The 17185-nt window shown below is 32.1% G+C and overlaps 1 protein-coding gene across 1 annotated transcript in view; it reads left to right on the top strand.

The window, feature by feature from the left end:
- Window positions 1–6481, top strand: part of LOC108913432 (A disintegrin and metalloproteinase with thrombospondin motifs 7) — a gene marked incomplete at its 3' end in the record, with an annotated part of 76647 nt that extends 70166 nt beyond the window's left edge. Inside the window, exon 8 of the mRNA XM_018718984.2 lies at window positions 6166–6481. Coding sequence (XP_018574500.2) covers window positions 6166–6481 — 316 coding nt within the window. The remainder of the gene's footprint in view (window positions 1–6165) is intronic.
- Between the last annotated feature and the right edge of the window lie 10704 nt (window positions 6482–17185).

Raw genomic sequence — 17185 nt, 5'->3', positions numbered from 1 at the left:
AAATTTGTTAAATTAAATACATCTTTTATTTACGAAATCAGAATATAATCTCAACAGATTCAAATTTAAATTCAAAATATATCAGGATATAAAACTAAACATAGGAACCCACCACACACTGAGAGAGTCTCTAATATCAAATAACAACACATATAAAAGTATAAAGGCGCCCAGCATAATAATATTTAAACACAAATAAAAAAAATTATAAAGTCATTCATAATAGTACATAGTGATACGTGTAGAGTCTTATTTTTTCTTTTAATAATTATAATTGTATACTGATTTATAGCTATGTAGCCCATAGATAGTTGTTTCCTAACAGTTAGGAGTTTTGTCTGTAGATTTCTGGTAACGAAAAACATTGACATCATTTGTTAAGATTTTTTTGAAATTGTTTGAATTATTTTAGCTTAATACCTAAAATGGACTAAAAATTATGAGAGCTAATAATAAAATGTATATTTTTAGTTGTTGGTAATAATTTCACAATTGTAAAAATAATCATCATAAGCCAAATTTTCACACAATTTCTGCCTATCCTCGTTTTAGGAAAAAAATAGTGAACAATGTTTTTACAGACTCAAAAAAAGCATTTTGTTGTAACAGCCATTCACAAAATTTCACCCGTATATGAAATTAGCTTGGAGTCTCATACCTCATGTCCAGACTGTTAACTGGAATAGTCCAAGTCGAAAATTGCATTATACTTATAAGGGCATTTCTTTCACAATATTTAATTTTTTTCGTCGGCTTAAATGTACATGGTTTTATACCTAGGCCATCTTGAACACTTGTGAGGCTGACATAAACAATAACGGTAATAAGAGCACTATGAAAGCCACAGTAATACTTAACAAATAAGCATTCGTCCAATCAAATAGGCTGAATCTGAAGAGGCACGCGCAAAAAATTAATACAGATTTTAATAAACACACTACAGCCAATTTAAAGCATATTTTTTTCTCGAGATCTATAAATATTTTATTATAATTTTTTTGGTAACATCGACAAAACTAGCAAACTTCTAGAATTAAAAAAGGTACTTTTTGAGCCACTGTACACTGTAAAAATATAGGATTCGTCTCGCGTAGTTCTATTACACAGAATATTTCTCTGAGACACTAATTCATTCTCCAACTGAAGGAATAAAATATCAGATACTGCAATCTGCTCTAAATGAGCACGACGTTTCCTTCTCAGAAGTTATTAGAATATATTTTTAACGAGACGTGGATATAAAATTGCAATCGGGCACGATATTTCAACTTTCAGGCTCATGAAATATTATTGGCGCATCACGATTTTACCCAGCGAATAAATGATCCGTCCTATTTCATATGTACAGAGTGTTTTAAATTGATTGCGACAAAATTCCTTCTTCAGACATTTTGGGTTTACCTTCCCTGGATTTAGTTGAATGAAAAATACTTCCTGATAAGTTTTTGTTCTGTTTGAATATGTAAGCAGATTTTCAATGAAATTTTACAATTTGCAATCGTCAATTTACTTTTTTAAATATATACAGAAAAAGATATATTAAATGTACTTTACTTATTTATGTCACAATATTTTTATAAATTAATTAACTAATTATAAGGGGTGGTAAAATTTCTTTCTATAAATATTTTAACAATAAATACCCAAATATTTTCCTACTATAAACGAAGAAATACAATTTTTGGCACAATATGCCGAATTACAAGAGTAAGGCAATTTTTTATATATTTCCGTGGGCTTTTGTCCAATTATTCCTTATACATGCTGATTCATTAATAATAGTAAGAGGGTTGCTTTCGCTGTACAGCAAGAATAAAACGCTTTCTCAACGGTAATAATAAAGAATTTTTTGAAAACTAACGTATAGAAAACTTGTATAGGAAAAGACTGTTGACGGGGTGAGTGTTCGTTGGAGAGTCCCTGTGTGTAGAGTCGGTCGTAGGTAGCTTGGTAGTCGCTGACAGAAGTCACTGGTCCTTGGCGCCACTCTGCCTGGGGCGTCTTCCAGGAACCCCGTTGTCCGTCCGGCGGCGTTCTTGACTTAATTAAATATGGGTCACTTGCGAACATGTGTATCCACAAGTACATAAGTTAAGGGAAGATTTCTGACGTCAAATGATGATAATTGAACTGACTATTTGATTATTGCTCCATTTTCTTCTACAGGGTGTTAAAATCAAAAACATTTTCTCGATTATTTATTTTTATATTTTGAACATCTGTAAATTGATTATCTTAAAAATTTGCACATCCGTGATTTTTAATCATGTAATCATGTAATCATTTATTTTTACGCTGACAGAAGAGGATAACTAACGCCCCGTGTAAGTGACCGCACACAGTTACCATACTCTTAACTCTCACCTTAAGAACCATAGTTGTGGAAATTTCCAAGACAATCCGTTAAGAGAATCTCAAAATATTGTAAAACATTGAAAATATTTTTTTGACTTTAACGCCCTGTAGAACGAAAAAGGTCAATATTGGAATAAGACATATTCAGTTCAATTGTCATAATTTTACTTCAGCATTCTTACTTTAAGATACGTTCTGTTATTAATGAATCACCCTGTATGTATATTACTATTAATAATAGTAACATTTCGGTACGAAAAAATTGTCATATTTGTCCAGATGTTGTTTTTCCTTTTTTTACAATCCAGTAACTAAAAAACGCTATTTCGTATTATAATTTCATCTTTAGAATCTGAAATATTAATATATATTCTCAATTTTATATTTAATTGTCCTAATGTACAAGTTACAAGAAACTACTCCCCTTATCGTTGTTGCTTTTTTACTTAGAAAAACGGAGTGTGGAACAAACAACATCTGGACAAAAATAATGTGAATAACCTTGTGCAAGTACAATTTTTTGTCTTATACAACTCATCACATAGAGTACTGAAGATATAGTAACAAAAACGACGAAACGTTGACAAAGCGTAATGTGGTTTTCAGTTAAACCTGATCGAATCGGGATCCAAGAAAAAATGTTTATGTATTTTTATTCACATTCATCTTTGTTCCCATTTAAACACTTTCCTATCTCTGATAGTTATGTTATTTTCACATCTAACTTGATACACCGTGTATACGTTGTATGCTCTCGCGACTGAAATACAGATTAATCTATTCAGAGTAATTGTATTGATGGATTCGCCGTGAGGTACACGGTCTCAATTATTATGTACCATAATTTATATTGTCTGCAGGGATATTTGCTGCAATATTTCAGCCTATCTTGGTAAACTGAAATTTTGTTTGTTAAGGATCTACATGCACGCGATGTCAAAGTTACTTGTCACCAGTTATAACAAGTCTGAATATTAATAACTTACCAGTTTTTAAAACATACATTATTTCATTTAACATCAAATATAATTTTGTTCCTTTTGTCGATATACTTTTTTAATAGTTGTCGCTGTTTTTAAGATTTCGGATAATAATCGATCGATCAATCCATAATCAACTTGTAAGTATTAACTTGATTTCCAAATGAGTTTTTTTCTTTAATAAGTATTCAATAATTCTAGTTATGTTTTTGATTAATATAATATGTCTATAAACTAGAAACTTTCCATTTTTGTATCAAAATATGAATTTCAAACCTTTACGAGTACAAAATATTTACTTTAATTCATTTTTTAATCTTTTAGTTCTTAAGCCTCTTGGAAATAGTAGTATGTTTTATAATTTTTTATAGAAGAATTACTTGAATTATACTTATATCCTGAGCAGAATATTGAGCAATCCTTCAGTAGGTTGCGATAACAAAAGATATGATTTCATAACTATTAATCCTAAGGAAAACAATTCTATGAATATTATGTCCTAAGCACTAATTGTAAATGTTGTATAAAAAAAGAAATTGACTGATAAATAATTTATTATGTATATGTTACAAGGTGATTCACTATATTTTGACCCCTACATTAACTTTTTTGTTTTAAGAGTTATGTTTTCGAAAATGGTAGTAGAAAAACAAATACAGTCCAAACAAAATGACCGCGGATGTTAACTTTGTTAAGATAAATGGAACACCCTGTATATTTTTACATATTTGGATAGAACGTTCCCTGTCTAGTATCATCAGCTGGGGTTTGTTGGGTCCATCTCTAACAATAAGCGAGATAATATTAAAAAATTATTTTTCTAAATTCTTTTCTTTTTTGACATGTTCTACCACACGGTAAGTTTCGGAACACCCTGTAGAACTTACGAATGGTATATTCAACTTCCGCCCCCTTTATAAATACATTGACTGCGATTTTGAAAATTTCTAGGAACCTTATTAAGAAATATTACACCCCTAACAATAATAATTTACTAAAAATATTAATAGGTTTGGAACAATGAACTTACACTTTTTTGTTAAAATTGCCAACGTTTCGACAATGTGTCCATGTCCATGTATTTAACATTTTTCGGAAGTAATTGTCAAATTATAATTAAGGATATTTCCAAAAATAACAAACAAGTAAAGACAAATAATACATTATTTACTAAACCAAACCCGTTAATCGCTTCATTAACTTTTACACTGAAAGAAATGCGTTTTATTCTTTATTAGAATTCTATATACCATTATAAGACCATTGTATACTATATGTGACAGTTAAACAGGTGAATATTGGATATAAAACGCGTATTGCTAGCACAGTTGTATAGTGACTATAAACCTTATTCTTTATTAAATTATTGTATAACTAGTATACAACGTTTTTTATACCCTTTACGAAATAATAGCAATAACTGTTATTAAAGTGTTCCATATCGTTATTAGAACATCTAGTACTGGTTATAAGTTTTATAATAATAAATGTATTAAACTGTTGTATACTCTGTATGAGTTAAAAACATATGTCATTAAGTTTTCAGAAATTTTATTGGATAACTGTAATTACAAGCTAAGGTTCTAATGTAAACATACATAAAACATACTTTTAAGCATTAAAAATGATGACAAATCGCTCCCAAAACTGTCCAGTTTATTTTCTTAGCAACGATGCACCCGTATTTTCTTGTATTACATGAGAATTTGCACTATAACTCTTCCACCTTAAGAATGAAGCATCCCCAGAAAGGTTGAGCTTCTTTCCATATAATTTTATTTCCTCTGGTTGATTGACTTTATACCCATGCTCTTCTTTGTCACCGTTAACCTTCTGTTCCTCCATCTTATGTAAAACTTAACATCAGCGATTTCTAATAGGACCTACAAAATAATAATTTTTAAGATTTAGACAAGATTTACATTTGAAAAAACAAAACAATTACAAGCCATAAAACAGTTAGATACTTACATAATAATTTTCCATTTCACACAACGCGATATGATCATGTATCCCACAAAACATGTGCATATACTGTCCATTTTCATCAAACTAGACGTGTGTAAGTCGATGCACAGCGGACTGTCGGAAATTTTACGATTGTTGTATTTTCTCTTCTTGAGTAAAGATAATAAAGACGTTGTGGTTTTGTGTGTTTATTTTGACAATGATTGAACATGTATGGACAATAAAAGTGGACTGTATAAGATAGTTGAGTACCGTTCTGCTTCATGCATAGCATGCTACTGAAATCTTAGAAGGGATGAGCTCGTGCGGCGAACCCTAAATCAGCGGCTGGAATAGCCAGGTTTCTTATTGAGTCGGCGCACTTCGCTCTCGGGTCTGACATATGATTATTATTACAAGACTATGAATATAACTTAACAACGATCATAACCGATTATGCACCGAGAGGTGACGATCACTTAACCATTATAAGATGCGTTTTACACGTTAAAAACGGAAACATATTCAGTATAAGAACGAATAATTCTGTTAATACAATTGTTATATACAAATTCGGATACTGGTCTTTATACAACAAATCTTCCCTACTATACAATTGGAATATAAAGTCTATAACACCTAATAATGTATAAGTAAATCATTATAACCTTTATTTCATAGATGCATAAGGTGTATTAAGCACCTTCCAGTTAAACTGATTGAATAATGAGTATGTAGATGATTGCTTTTTTTTAATAAAAGTTGTATATTGGTTATGAAAGTTTTAATATGCGCTATACACATTATTCTAGATAAACAGTTTAATTAGCCCATTTCTTTCAGTGTAGCAATGCTAAAATTATCCTTGTTTATACTTTTGCAGTGGTGCCAGCACCAGAAGTGCGTGCCCATGATGGAACCTCCGGCGTCTATCGATGGCGGCTGGGGCGACTGGGGCCCCTGGAGCGAGTGCACACGGACCTGCGGCTCCGGAGTCTCCGTGATGAAACGCGAATGCGACCATCCACGGCCAGTGGCGGGCGGCCGCTTCTGCGTGGGCGAACGCAAGCGCTACCGCATCTGCAACACGCAACCGTGTCCACCAGGGAAGCCCACGTTCAGGGCTGTGCAATGCACCAAGTACAACAACCACACGTACGAGGGGAAGAAGTACGAATGGCAGCCCTATTTTGACCAAGGTAGTTCCTAGGAGTAGACATACATGTTTTTTAGAAGATGGACAACATTCTCCAAACATAAAGAAAATAGTTGCTTATATAGGGTGTTTATTAAATACTTGTAGAAACTTTAAATGCTGAACCTTTGACCAATTTTAAATTTAAAAATTCATATGAACATGGATCCCCAACGGCTTGGTTCTTGAGATACAGAGCGTCCAATATATCTTTGTTTGGTATTTTGATTATATTTTTGTTCCATAACATGGCGATTTGACGAAATTCGGGAAACTGAGAGTATTGATGACGAGAAAGTCAAATATTTATTTAGTTTTACGGTTTAATTTTAAAGGGCGCCACATACAGTGTTGTACCTGGATTTAAATAACCATAACTTATTTTCGTGGCACTGTATGTCATTTTTGACTAAACATACTTTTAGTATTTGTCGCTGAAAGCAGCGGTTTTGTAAACGGGGTTAATGTTAAACCTGCATTGGAATTTTGTAAGTTGAATCGATAAGAGTTTAAAAAAAGCGAAAAAGAGTCATGTGTTATGTTGCACTATCACTTTACAAAATACTGGATATCACTAAATTAGTGAAAATTTGAAAAAAATTGGAACAAAAATATAATTAAAATACAAAACAAAACATTTTTTGTACGGTCTGTATCTCAAGAATCAAGCCGTTGCGGACCCATATTCATTATCTTAAAATTAGTCAAAGATTCACCCTTTAACGTTTGTACAAGTACTTAATAAACACTCTGTATAAAAAGTATTCAGAGTAACATTTTTGGCTAATGAGAGGACTTTCATATTCTTTCAACTACCGAAAAATATACAGGGCTGATCATAGTTAGATAATAATAGGCAATTAGTAAAGCTTGCTCAAATCATCAATTTAACAAATAAATGAAAACAAAGTAATTAACCAACTAACCTAAAATACAGGGTGATTCACTTTTTATGATTAGGTTAACCATCGATAGATCTCGTCAAAATAACGTCATTTTGAAGCATACACTTTTTCTTCCAAAGGCTTCTTTTTAGAGACATAAGCTCTTGAAGAAAATTTTTTTTTTGGTTTCTATTTATTTTTTCTAAATCTATGAAAGCCATTTGTTTTCTATTTAGTATCAAGTGAACGAATGAAAAGCTCTATCGATTTTACAAATTATTATGAAAATAGATCAATCCTAGGCGTCCGTAAGGGTCTCTGAGAACACCTACATTTAATATAATTTCTACGCCACTGGAAATTTTTCATAATGAATATATTTTTTTTACATTGCGGTTTATTCTACAGCAAAGAGGTCTCTTACTATTTTTAAACCAAATACTTGTTTTTTTTTTGAGAAAAATGGCTTCTTATGGATTCATTTTCAGCTTTTCATTCGTACACCTCATACAAATATAAAACAAATGGCTTTCATAGTGTAAGAAAAAAATAAATAGGAAGCAAAAAAAAAGTTTTTCAAGAGCTTTTATATCTCTAAAATGGATTAAAAAGTGTATACTTCAAAATTACATTATTTTGACGAAATCTATCGATGGTTAAAGTACTAATCATAAAAAGTGAATCACACTGTAAAAAACTGTGTAAAAATCGTTCCGTTCGTTGTTAATATTACGCATTTCTTAGTAGAGGAACACAAAATTGCGTACCTACAATTACAAACCGATGTGCAGTTATACTGCCATGCAACAAAAAAGACATTTACTTAGTTGTAATTATTAAGAACTAATTTTTGTAGTTCAGGTGTAATATACCAATATGGCAAACATAATGTAGCAAGTTAACTCAAAAGTTATTCAGTATTCAATAAAAGATTTATTTAGCTAACGAATACTTGAATAAACTCTTTTTTTAGATATATACTATCAGTAATTTTTTCAATTTATATACAGGGTGGGCCGTTTTGATGGCCCCACGGTAATATCTACGACAGTTTAGGTTCTAGCGAAAATGATCTGTATAAAAGTGGTAGGGTTTGTTGGGGGAAAATTATTACTGACCATAAATTTGACCTAGAGGTCACCGGTCAAGGTCAACTTCAAATTTTCAAATAGGGACCCCTATTTTTGAACCCGAAATTAAAAATAGCAACTAATTCTACGTTCAGATGGTGATTTTTGTCGTGAATCAATTGGCCAGTAACCCCAGCGTGGTTGTTTCTATCGAAAAATGAAACAAAAGTGAACATCGAATATTATTTTGAATTAACAATTTTTAGATTCCCTCAAATTTGGTTTAAAATGAAAGTATCACAAAAAACATCTGATAATATCTTTGGTTTTCAGTATTTTATTTTAAATTATTAAAAGGCCATTTAAAATGTTGGGGGTGATTTAGAACAATCTTTAAGGCGATTTGGAACATCTTTGGAACAGAGCAGAACGATAAACTGTCGAATATTTAGCGTGGGGCGAATAAATTTATTCTAATTTTGAACAGTTTAATCAGGAATGCAAAAAGCTGGTACCCCCAAACTGTTTTATATCTCATATAATTTATTTAAAACCTCAAGCACAGTAAAATTTGTCGGTGCACCACAAACAAAATTTCACTCAAAATTAAAATAATTATTTGTTAAAATGAGTCTCAGTTTTGTTGAAATAATGACAATATTCATTTAATCTTGTTTAGTCAACTATTTGTTAGGTAAATAAATATTACATTGATAACATTGCGTAAGTCTTGGGTTAGGTTGATAAACTATGTGCGTCATATTGACATAGACGTATTTGTTGTCTAACAGTTTAACAGTAGAATTTAAATTGCGTGTCAGTATATATGGATTTCCGTAAAATTTTGAAAATTTGTTCTGTTCCTACTTTCTTACTATAAACATATTGTATAGTTGTTATGCAACCGCCGCATCCGCCAGAATATAGAATGTTGTACTACATAAAGATATAATTATTTTTTCTGTTATACATGTACATATTTGCTTGACATTTTCCTAAAATTATAGATAGTTTTTTCACACGTTTTTTCGGGTTTCCTTGACATATACCATATGTTATTAAGTAGACCCAATCTTGAGTTCAGTGGAGTTCGTGATATTTTTCTATGGCTTCCGACTTCAGTCTTAGCCTAAACATATTATTTTTTAAATTAGAGCACCCTTCGATTTTTGAAATTATATAATTTAACAAAATACATATTTCTCCAAAACGTTTTTTTTAAGTGCAAAAAGAATTTGTTTTGTAATCCAACTCTTTTATGATACTATTAGGTTTTCATCATTTTATTATAAAACAACTGAATTATTTATCTTTTTTGCACATCTCACTCATCACAGTAATCCGAAAAAAAATTTTCTGAACAGCTCACTTCATCAATTCTTCCGCTGGCTCTGTTTATTTTCACAAATCACTATACATAAAGATGTGCAGTTAACTCATACATAAAGAGGTTATTGAACATCACAAAAGGCGAACAAAAATGAAAAACGCCCTTTGTTTCCCAAAGGATTCAAAACATCAAAATATGGTTTCTGCAATTTAACATTTTTTGAAAATCGATAGCAAGACTAATAATAGGCAAGAAGGCCCCTGCGTCACTTTCTAGAAATTAACCGCATTTGACACCCGAGGTAGAAAGACATTGGCGGCATGGCGTTCATCGTAGCAGCTTGCAGTGCATACTGTTCTTCGTTTATTCCTTTTTTTATATCATCGTGTTTTTTCTTAGAATTCTATCTCAACAAATATTGTACGGACTGTATTATTTAGACTGTATTATTTACAACAGTTCTAATATGGCAACTTTTATAAGATGTTATTTTTTTTTCGTGACTACGATGATATAAACAATACGTCGTGAAAAAAGTAGCCATACTGTTTGTATTTATTACCGGGTCTTGAATATAATTTTTTGAAGTGGAGATATCAGAAATAGTAAAAGAAGAAGCAGAAGCTGGAAAGGTCTAAGGCAGTGTATGAAAAGAAATACAACAGTTTCGGGCAATGGTGTGCCGCAAAAGAAGCACTAAGCATTAATGAAAATAATCTAATCGCTTATTTCACTGACTATTTTAAAACCAAAAATCTTCACTTTGGTGCTACTACTCCATGATGAAAACCACTTTGGCTGTGTAAAAGAACATAAATATTGAAAAATATTCTAGAGTAATGACATTTTTTGAGAAGAAATTAGTTGAATGCAGGACTAAAGGAAACCTCTTTCTACCTTTGGATAGATTATTTGTGGAAGCTTCGGACGACGATTTTTTTATGACAAAGGTAGGATCTGTTCTATCATTTGTTGAGATTTATCTTCAGTCCAAATATAAAAAATATACAAGGTTTTATATGCTTTCTTATTGTTTCAGATCGCCTTAACCAAGGGATTAGCAGGAGCTCGTCGAAAAGGTTTTACAAAATGATGTTAAATGACATCGAGCAACAGATAACATTTTTGTTATTTACATTCCCGATTCAAAAACACACTTAGGTAGAAAATTTATAGCTTCCTATATAAAATCCAAGAGTCCGAAAACCTACATAGGGCACTGTTTTAAATGGACATCCATAACGCTATTGGCAGACGACGGAGGAGATCTCATGACTAAAACACCGCGGTAGATGGAAGTCATCCGCTGTAGCAGAGGGATGTACGACCGATTCGGTAAATAAAAAGATTGGAATATCGAAGAAAAAAACAATGAAGTTGAAAAAACTATTTAAATTGACGAAATAACTGCAACACGATACTCGAAATCTCTTCTACTATGTCCTCCTTTAACCATTAATTAAAATAAATAATGTTACTAACCCGACTACGATTATTCAATTAACATACAGGGTGTTTCAATTAAAACTTTCCACTTGGGAAATATCTGTATTAAAAGAAAAACAAAAAACCTGAGACACGTCGATTTTCTTTTCAACGGGGACACCAAAACTTACGCCATCACGTGCCCCCCTTAAAAAGAAAATCGACGTGTCTCAGGTTTCTTTTGTTTTTTTAAATTCATTTTCCAGGTGGGAAGTTTTAACTGAAACACCCTGTAGATGTGTAAACCCTAATATGTTTTAAGAATTTTTATTTTCGTTCATTTTCTTCAATAAAATAATTAATTTAGTTTTTTACTTACTTCGCTGTTATAGATAAAATTTATTAGAAAAATGTCGGATAAGCGTAGCGTCTTCAAAAATGATGTAAATCGAATGGACCAGCAACCACTTAATGTTAAAATTCATTATCCGTTATTATAACACGTTATCCCCACATATATTCGTCCTGCCCTCGACCTACCAGCCGTATAAACCCGATCTACGATAATTGCGTGTAAGTCGGGGATCTCCAGGCGGAATAAATTAATCCGATTATTTTGGCTTCCAGCTTGCCACTCGACATCAAACGCCGGCCTGACCTTTCAGATTTATCACAGGTGTAAGTGAATCAGATTCAAAGGGAATTGTGAAGTAAACAGAATCGCTTAGCTCAGACGAATTAAATGCACGTTCTCCCCGATAAAAGGGCGCCTGTTTATTTATGGGACCTTTGAGGGGCCCGAAAAGGCGAACGTGCTTCTGAAATAGTCATCTTGAAAGTATATCCGTGTATGAATAGAGTCTGTGTCTATGAACGTCAGGATTTGCTTGTGTTCGGCCATATCATAGGCACGGTTATACAGGGTGGCTGAAATTTATTGAAAAGTTATTAATAAATTAAATTATTTTGGTGTTGAATTTTAAGTGAACTTAAGATTTTAACAATGAAATGAGTACCTATATCATGCAATTTTTAGTTGGAAAAACTAAAATATTTGAGAATGAAAACATGTGTGAATATCTCTCAGTTCTAGATATTACGCATTTCTAAGTAGAGGAGAACACAAAGATGTGTACAGGGTGACCCCCTTAACTTTCCCACCCCACTTATATCGGTAGTTTTGCAGATATAAAAATTTTGTTGGAATAAAAAAAAATTTTATAAAGTTGCTAGCAACAAAAAACAATTCAAATTTAAATATCGATGGGAGAGATTCAACTTATTATTTTTTTAATGGAAACCCTGTAAATTATTACATTTTTAAATGTAAAATTTTAATCTGAACAAAAGAATATGTATAACATATGTGGCACTTATTTTTGACAGTTTTTGATATACAGGGTGGTCCAAATTTTATGCAGGAAACTTCTAGGGCAGATAGATCTCTTTAAAATAGTAGGTGTTTGCCTTATAAACATAGGTCTAGAACGGTATCGTTTTAGGGATACAAGGTGTTGAAGTTGTAAAAAAAATTATTTTTTGTTTATATCTCCGGAATCTAACCGATCTCAATAAAATTTAGTACAGGTAATGTATGACAATAGGCCTTGCATTCCCTAAAATATAAGCTCTAAAGGTTCAACCAGTGGTGTACAACTGGACAGGGCTCACCGTCTTTTTATAAAAAATAACATACGCCACTATATTTTTACAAACTATTGTAATGGATTTATATTCTAAGGCACTAAATACATAAAAAAGGTAACTTGAATTTTTTCCCTGAGATTCACCGCTCTCAAGTTATTCATACAAATACAATCCCCTTGTGGCAGACAGTTCAAACCATAATATTACAAGAATATTTATATTTATGCTTAAAAGTAAGTGAAATTTGTAAGCAGATCAACAAAATTCTTTCCACATCACCTGTGACGTAGTGTTCCTAGTGTGTTTTATTTTTCCCCGGAGGCCTAATCCACTATCTTTACAAATAAGAACAATTTAAATCAAAATAATAATAAAAATAGATTTACCAAGCAACAACTAAACAAAAAACAAAATTATCGTTACGTATTTACAACAATTGTTCAAAATGCGGACCATCCACATCTATACATTTCTGACATCTTCTATTAATGTATTAATGGAACTACCTAATTGAAGCTAATATCATGTGGTGGTTTTCTTTTAGTTCATTTCACCCGTCTTCTATTCTCTGCAGTAGTTGTGGTCTTGTATCTATTGGAGTAAAGTAAACTTTACTTTTCAGATAGGTAACCCCAAACATAGTCCAGGGAATTTAGATCTGACGATCTGACTGACCAAGACACTGGACTCTGTACCATTACGGTTGACATTGGGATTTGGTCTTCATCCTATCCATCGCCCCATATAATTTTCATTAACTCATTCTTGTATTATTCTCCTAAAATGCGCAGGAACACCATCCATCTGTATCCAGCTATTTTGAGGTATATTTAATGAAACATCCTCTAATAATTCAAATAGATGGTTTTCTGGAAAGTTTAGAAATGACTGGGAATTTGGATGGGGTGGCAAGAAGAAAGGTCCGAATTATTCCGAACCACACTTTGTTGAAAATTTGTGTTGAAAAGATCTTGTCCGAATTTCATGAGGATTTTCTTGTGACCAAATATTGCGCAAATTTACGACCCCCCTCGGCCCAAAGTATTTCTAGTAAGAATTCTGGATTATGTTGTGACTTTAACAACCACTAACAAAAATTCAGGCGTCTCTGCATCTCCCGGAAGTAAATTTTACACAGGCTGTAAATGTACGGATTTCTACCATCTTTATTTAGAACTTTTCAAATTTTCGATTTACTCACCTCAAGTTGCCGAGACGTTCTTCGTGTACTTAGCCGAAGATCGTCGTCACCTGCTCTTAAAATTTTCATTTCTGTGCCATTCATCACGCCATCGTGATCTTCCAAATATCGTTTTAATCCAAAAAGATAAAAGCGACGAGTGTAAAGAATTTTGTTGATATGCTTACAAATTGCACTAAACATAAATATTCTTGTAATATTATGGTTAGAAATGTCTGCCACAAGGGGATTGTATTGGTATGAATAACTTGTGAACGGTGAACTTTAGGGAAAAAATTGAAGTTACCTTTTTTATGTAATAAGTGCCTTAGAATATAAATCCGTTACAATAGCTTGTAAAAATATAGTAGCGTAGGTTATTTTTTATAAAAAAAGGGGGTGAACCTGTCCAGTTTTACAAAATGGTTGAACCTTTAGAGCACATATTTTAGGGAATACAAGGCCTACTATCATATATTATCTGTACTAAATTTTATTGAGATGGGTTAATAGATTCCGGAGATATAAATAAAAAAAATTTTAATATTTTTTTAACAATTTCGACACGATGTATTTTTAAAACGAGGCCGATCGGGGCCTATGTTTATAAGGCAAACACCTATTATTTTAAAGAGATCTATCTGACCTCAAAGTTTCGTGCATAAAATTCGGACCACCCTGTATTTGCATTTAATCGCATAAATGATCCCTGCATATTGCATATTCAAGATTACCATGATTTTATTGGTATTTTATTTCCAATATATAGTTTGATGTTTATGACAATTAAAATAACAATAAACAGTAGTTGTGAATTAATTTTCGATAAATTAAATAAAGTAGGAAATATGCATTATACTAAAGAAGAACGTAATAATATTATCGAAGTATATTTCAATAACAATGATGCCAGCGCCGCTGTCAGAGATTAACCTGACAGACAAACGCCGTCAAGAAAAACTTTCTTGAATATGGCACGTAAATTCAGACATTTTCATACAATAATTTAAAATACTTTAAAGTATTGCACGTAAAAAATTAACCTTAAATAATAACAATCAAAGGGTAACATTTTGCCAGGAAATGATGGATAAATATAACAATGACCCACATAATTTCAAAAATATTTTTTGGGCGGATTCACAACAGCTGGCGTATTTTAATAGGGAAACAGCTATATGTATATGGTGTCAGAGAATTTTGTGAACGAAATTCAGTTTCAGGGAAGAAAGACGGTAAATGTCTGGTGTGGGATCCTCAACAAGCGGATATTTTTTATTATATTTCATGGAAGTCTAACAGGCCGAAGATAGTTAGTTAGAATCTCTACAAAACGAAATAGACGACTTTCTGTCGTAAAAAACACTACAACTTTTATTTCAACAAAATTTTTATATTTGCAAAACTATCCGAGATAAGTAGGGTGTAGTTTGGACTCTGAATTGGTTTTAATACAGAGTAAAAAATAACACACCATATTGAGACATTTTCACTCAAAATCGACACATTTTGTTTTTAAAACAAGTCCACACTAAATTGTGTTGAAATAATAACATTATTCCTTCAACAGTGTTCACTCACTATTCTTTAACTAAGTAAATCTTATGTTGATAACATTTAATAATAATTTTTAAGTTAGCTTGCTAAATTATGTGTCCTATTAATATACTACATCTAGTTGCTAATATCAATTCTAGATTACAACTAAGTAAACGTGTTTGTTGTCTGACAGCAGAGCCCAAACTGCTTCTGATTTTTTTTTAACTACGTATCCTTTATTTTTTCGTCCTAGCTTCCATTCAACGACATCTCCAGATATAAAAAGGTCTGGACCAGAGACATAAGTACACAGATTTTGTGTATTTTTTGATGCTGAATCCGAATCCGTATACCTGCAAATAATACCATTTTTCCCAAGAATGGTTTTCTGTAGGCGATTTTCTCAAGAGACATTTTTTTTTTAAATAAAACTACTTGGTCAATGTTGCTGCCCGTTTTTAAAAAATACGATCACTGTAAAAGTTTTGACCGCTAAAAGGGGAGGTAACAGGATAAAATTACCACCCAGTATCGATTTGACTAAATTTTTTTAGAAATAATACGCCAAATAGTCCAAATAAATGTGTCAAATTTTAACGCGATCTTTAAAAGGGTTATGAAGTTATTAATTAAATTAGTTTTATTTGGTGCGTCCTGCCGATTAGTTAGTTTTTAAGTTAGACTTAATTTGTACAATTAGCAACACTTTTATTTTTAATATTAAAACTCGCGGAAAAAAAGGTGTGAGGTTGGACCGAAGACCCTGTCCGCGAGTGAACCATTCGATTCCGAGAAGTACACGCAAGACGATAGATTCCCCTCTCGTCCCGCTTTTGATTTTATTTTGGTGCCTTCTTGGTGATTGGTGTTGTTGCTGCAATTAAGGGGTAAGTGTGCAACTTCACCTTCGCAATTATTTTTTTCTTCTTTAATTTGGTCATACAGTCCACAAACGCAACATTTTTTGGTTCTTCGAGCCAAGGATAGTTTGAATCAGTTTTGTTTTTTAAAAAGTGAGGCTAATTGTTTATTAATTATTTTTATTACTAAAATAATTATCAATTTTCTCGATTTCAATTATAAAACGCATAATTAGTAGCAATTTTGAGTGCCTGATATTTCGTTCGCTAAACGACCAAGATAGTACGCTGAATTTTTTGCGCTCTTTTTATAGTAGCTGGGCAGTTTTTAAGTTCTGTCGTATACTGTGAATGCCATTTATTGTAAAATATTAAATCGCGTATATTTCTATACATTTATTAAACCGCATTTCTTGTTTGACTGCTATCTCGATATAACTGTTGAGCATTATGGCTGCATCTAATAACGTTAAAAAGGCCAAAGCTTTTCGAGACATTGCTAAAAACCGCCTGAATGAAATATTAGATATCGGAAACGATGCAGTCACGGATGTTTCGCGTCATACGCAATTTGCATTAAGGTATAAAAATATTGAGGACATTTATACTGAATTTAATACGCATCATTCTAATTTAATAGCGCTTTTATCGATATCCGAACCCGAGGCATTAGCCGCCGAGGAAAATATTCGAAAACAAATCGATGACATGTATTATACCATACAAACTATTTATCACAATATATTTGATGATAAACATAAACAAGATAACTC

The sequence above is a fragment of the Anoplophora glabripennis genome, unplaced genomic scaffold, assembly GCF_000390285.2.
Source record: "Anoplophora glabripennis isolate ALB-LARVAE unplaced genomic scaffold, Agla_2.0 scaffold939, whole genome shotgun sequence".
NCBI lineage: Eukaryota > Metazoa > Arthropoda > Insecta > Coleoptera > Cerambycidae > Anoplophora > Anoplophora glabripennis.
Note: the sequence above shows the minus strand (reverse complement) of the source record. Positions and strands in the feature narration are given on the sequence as shown.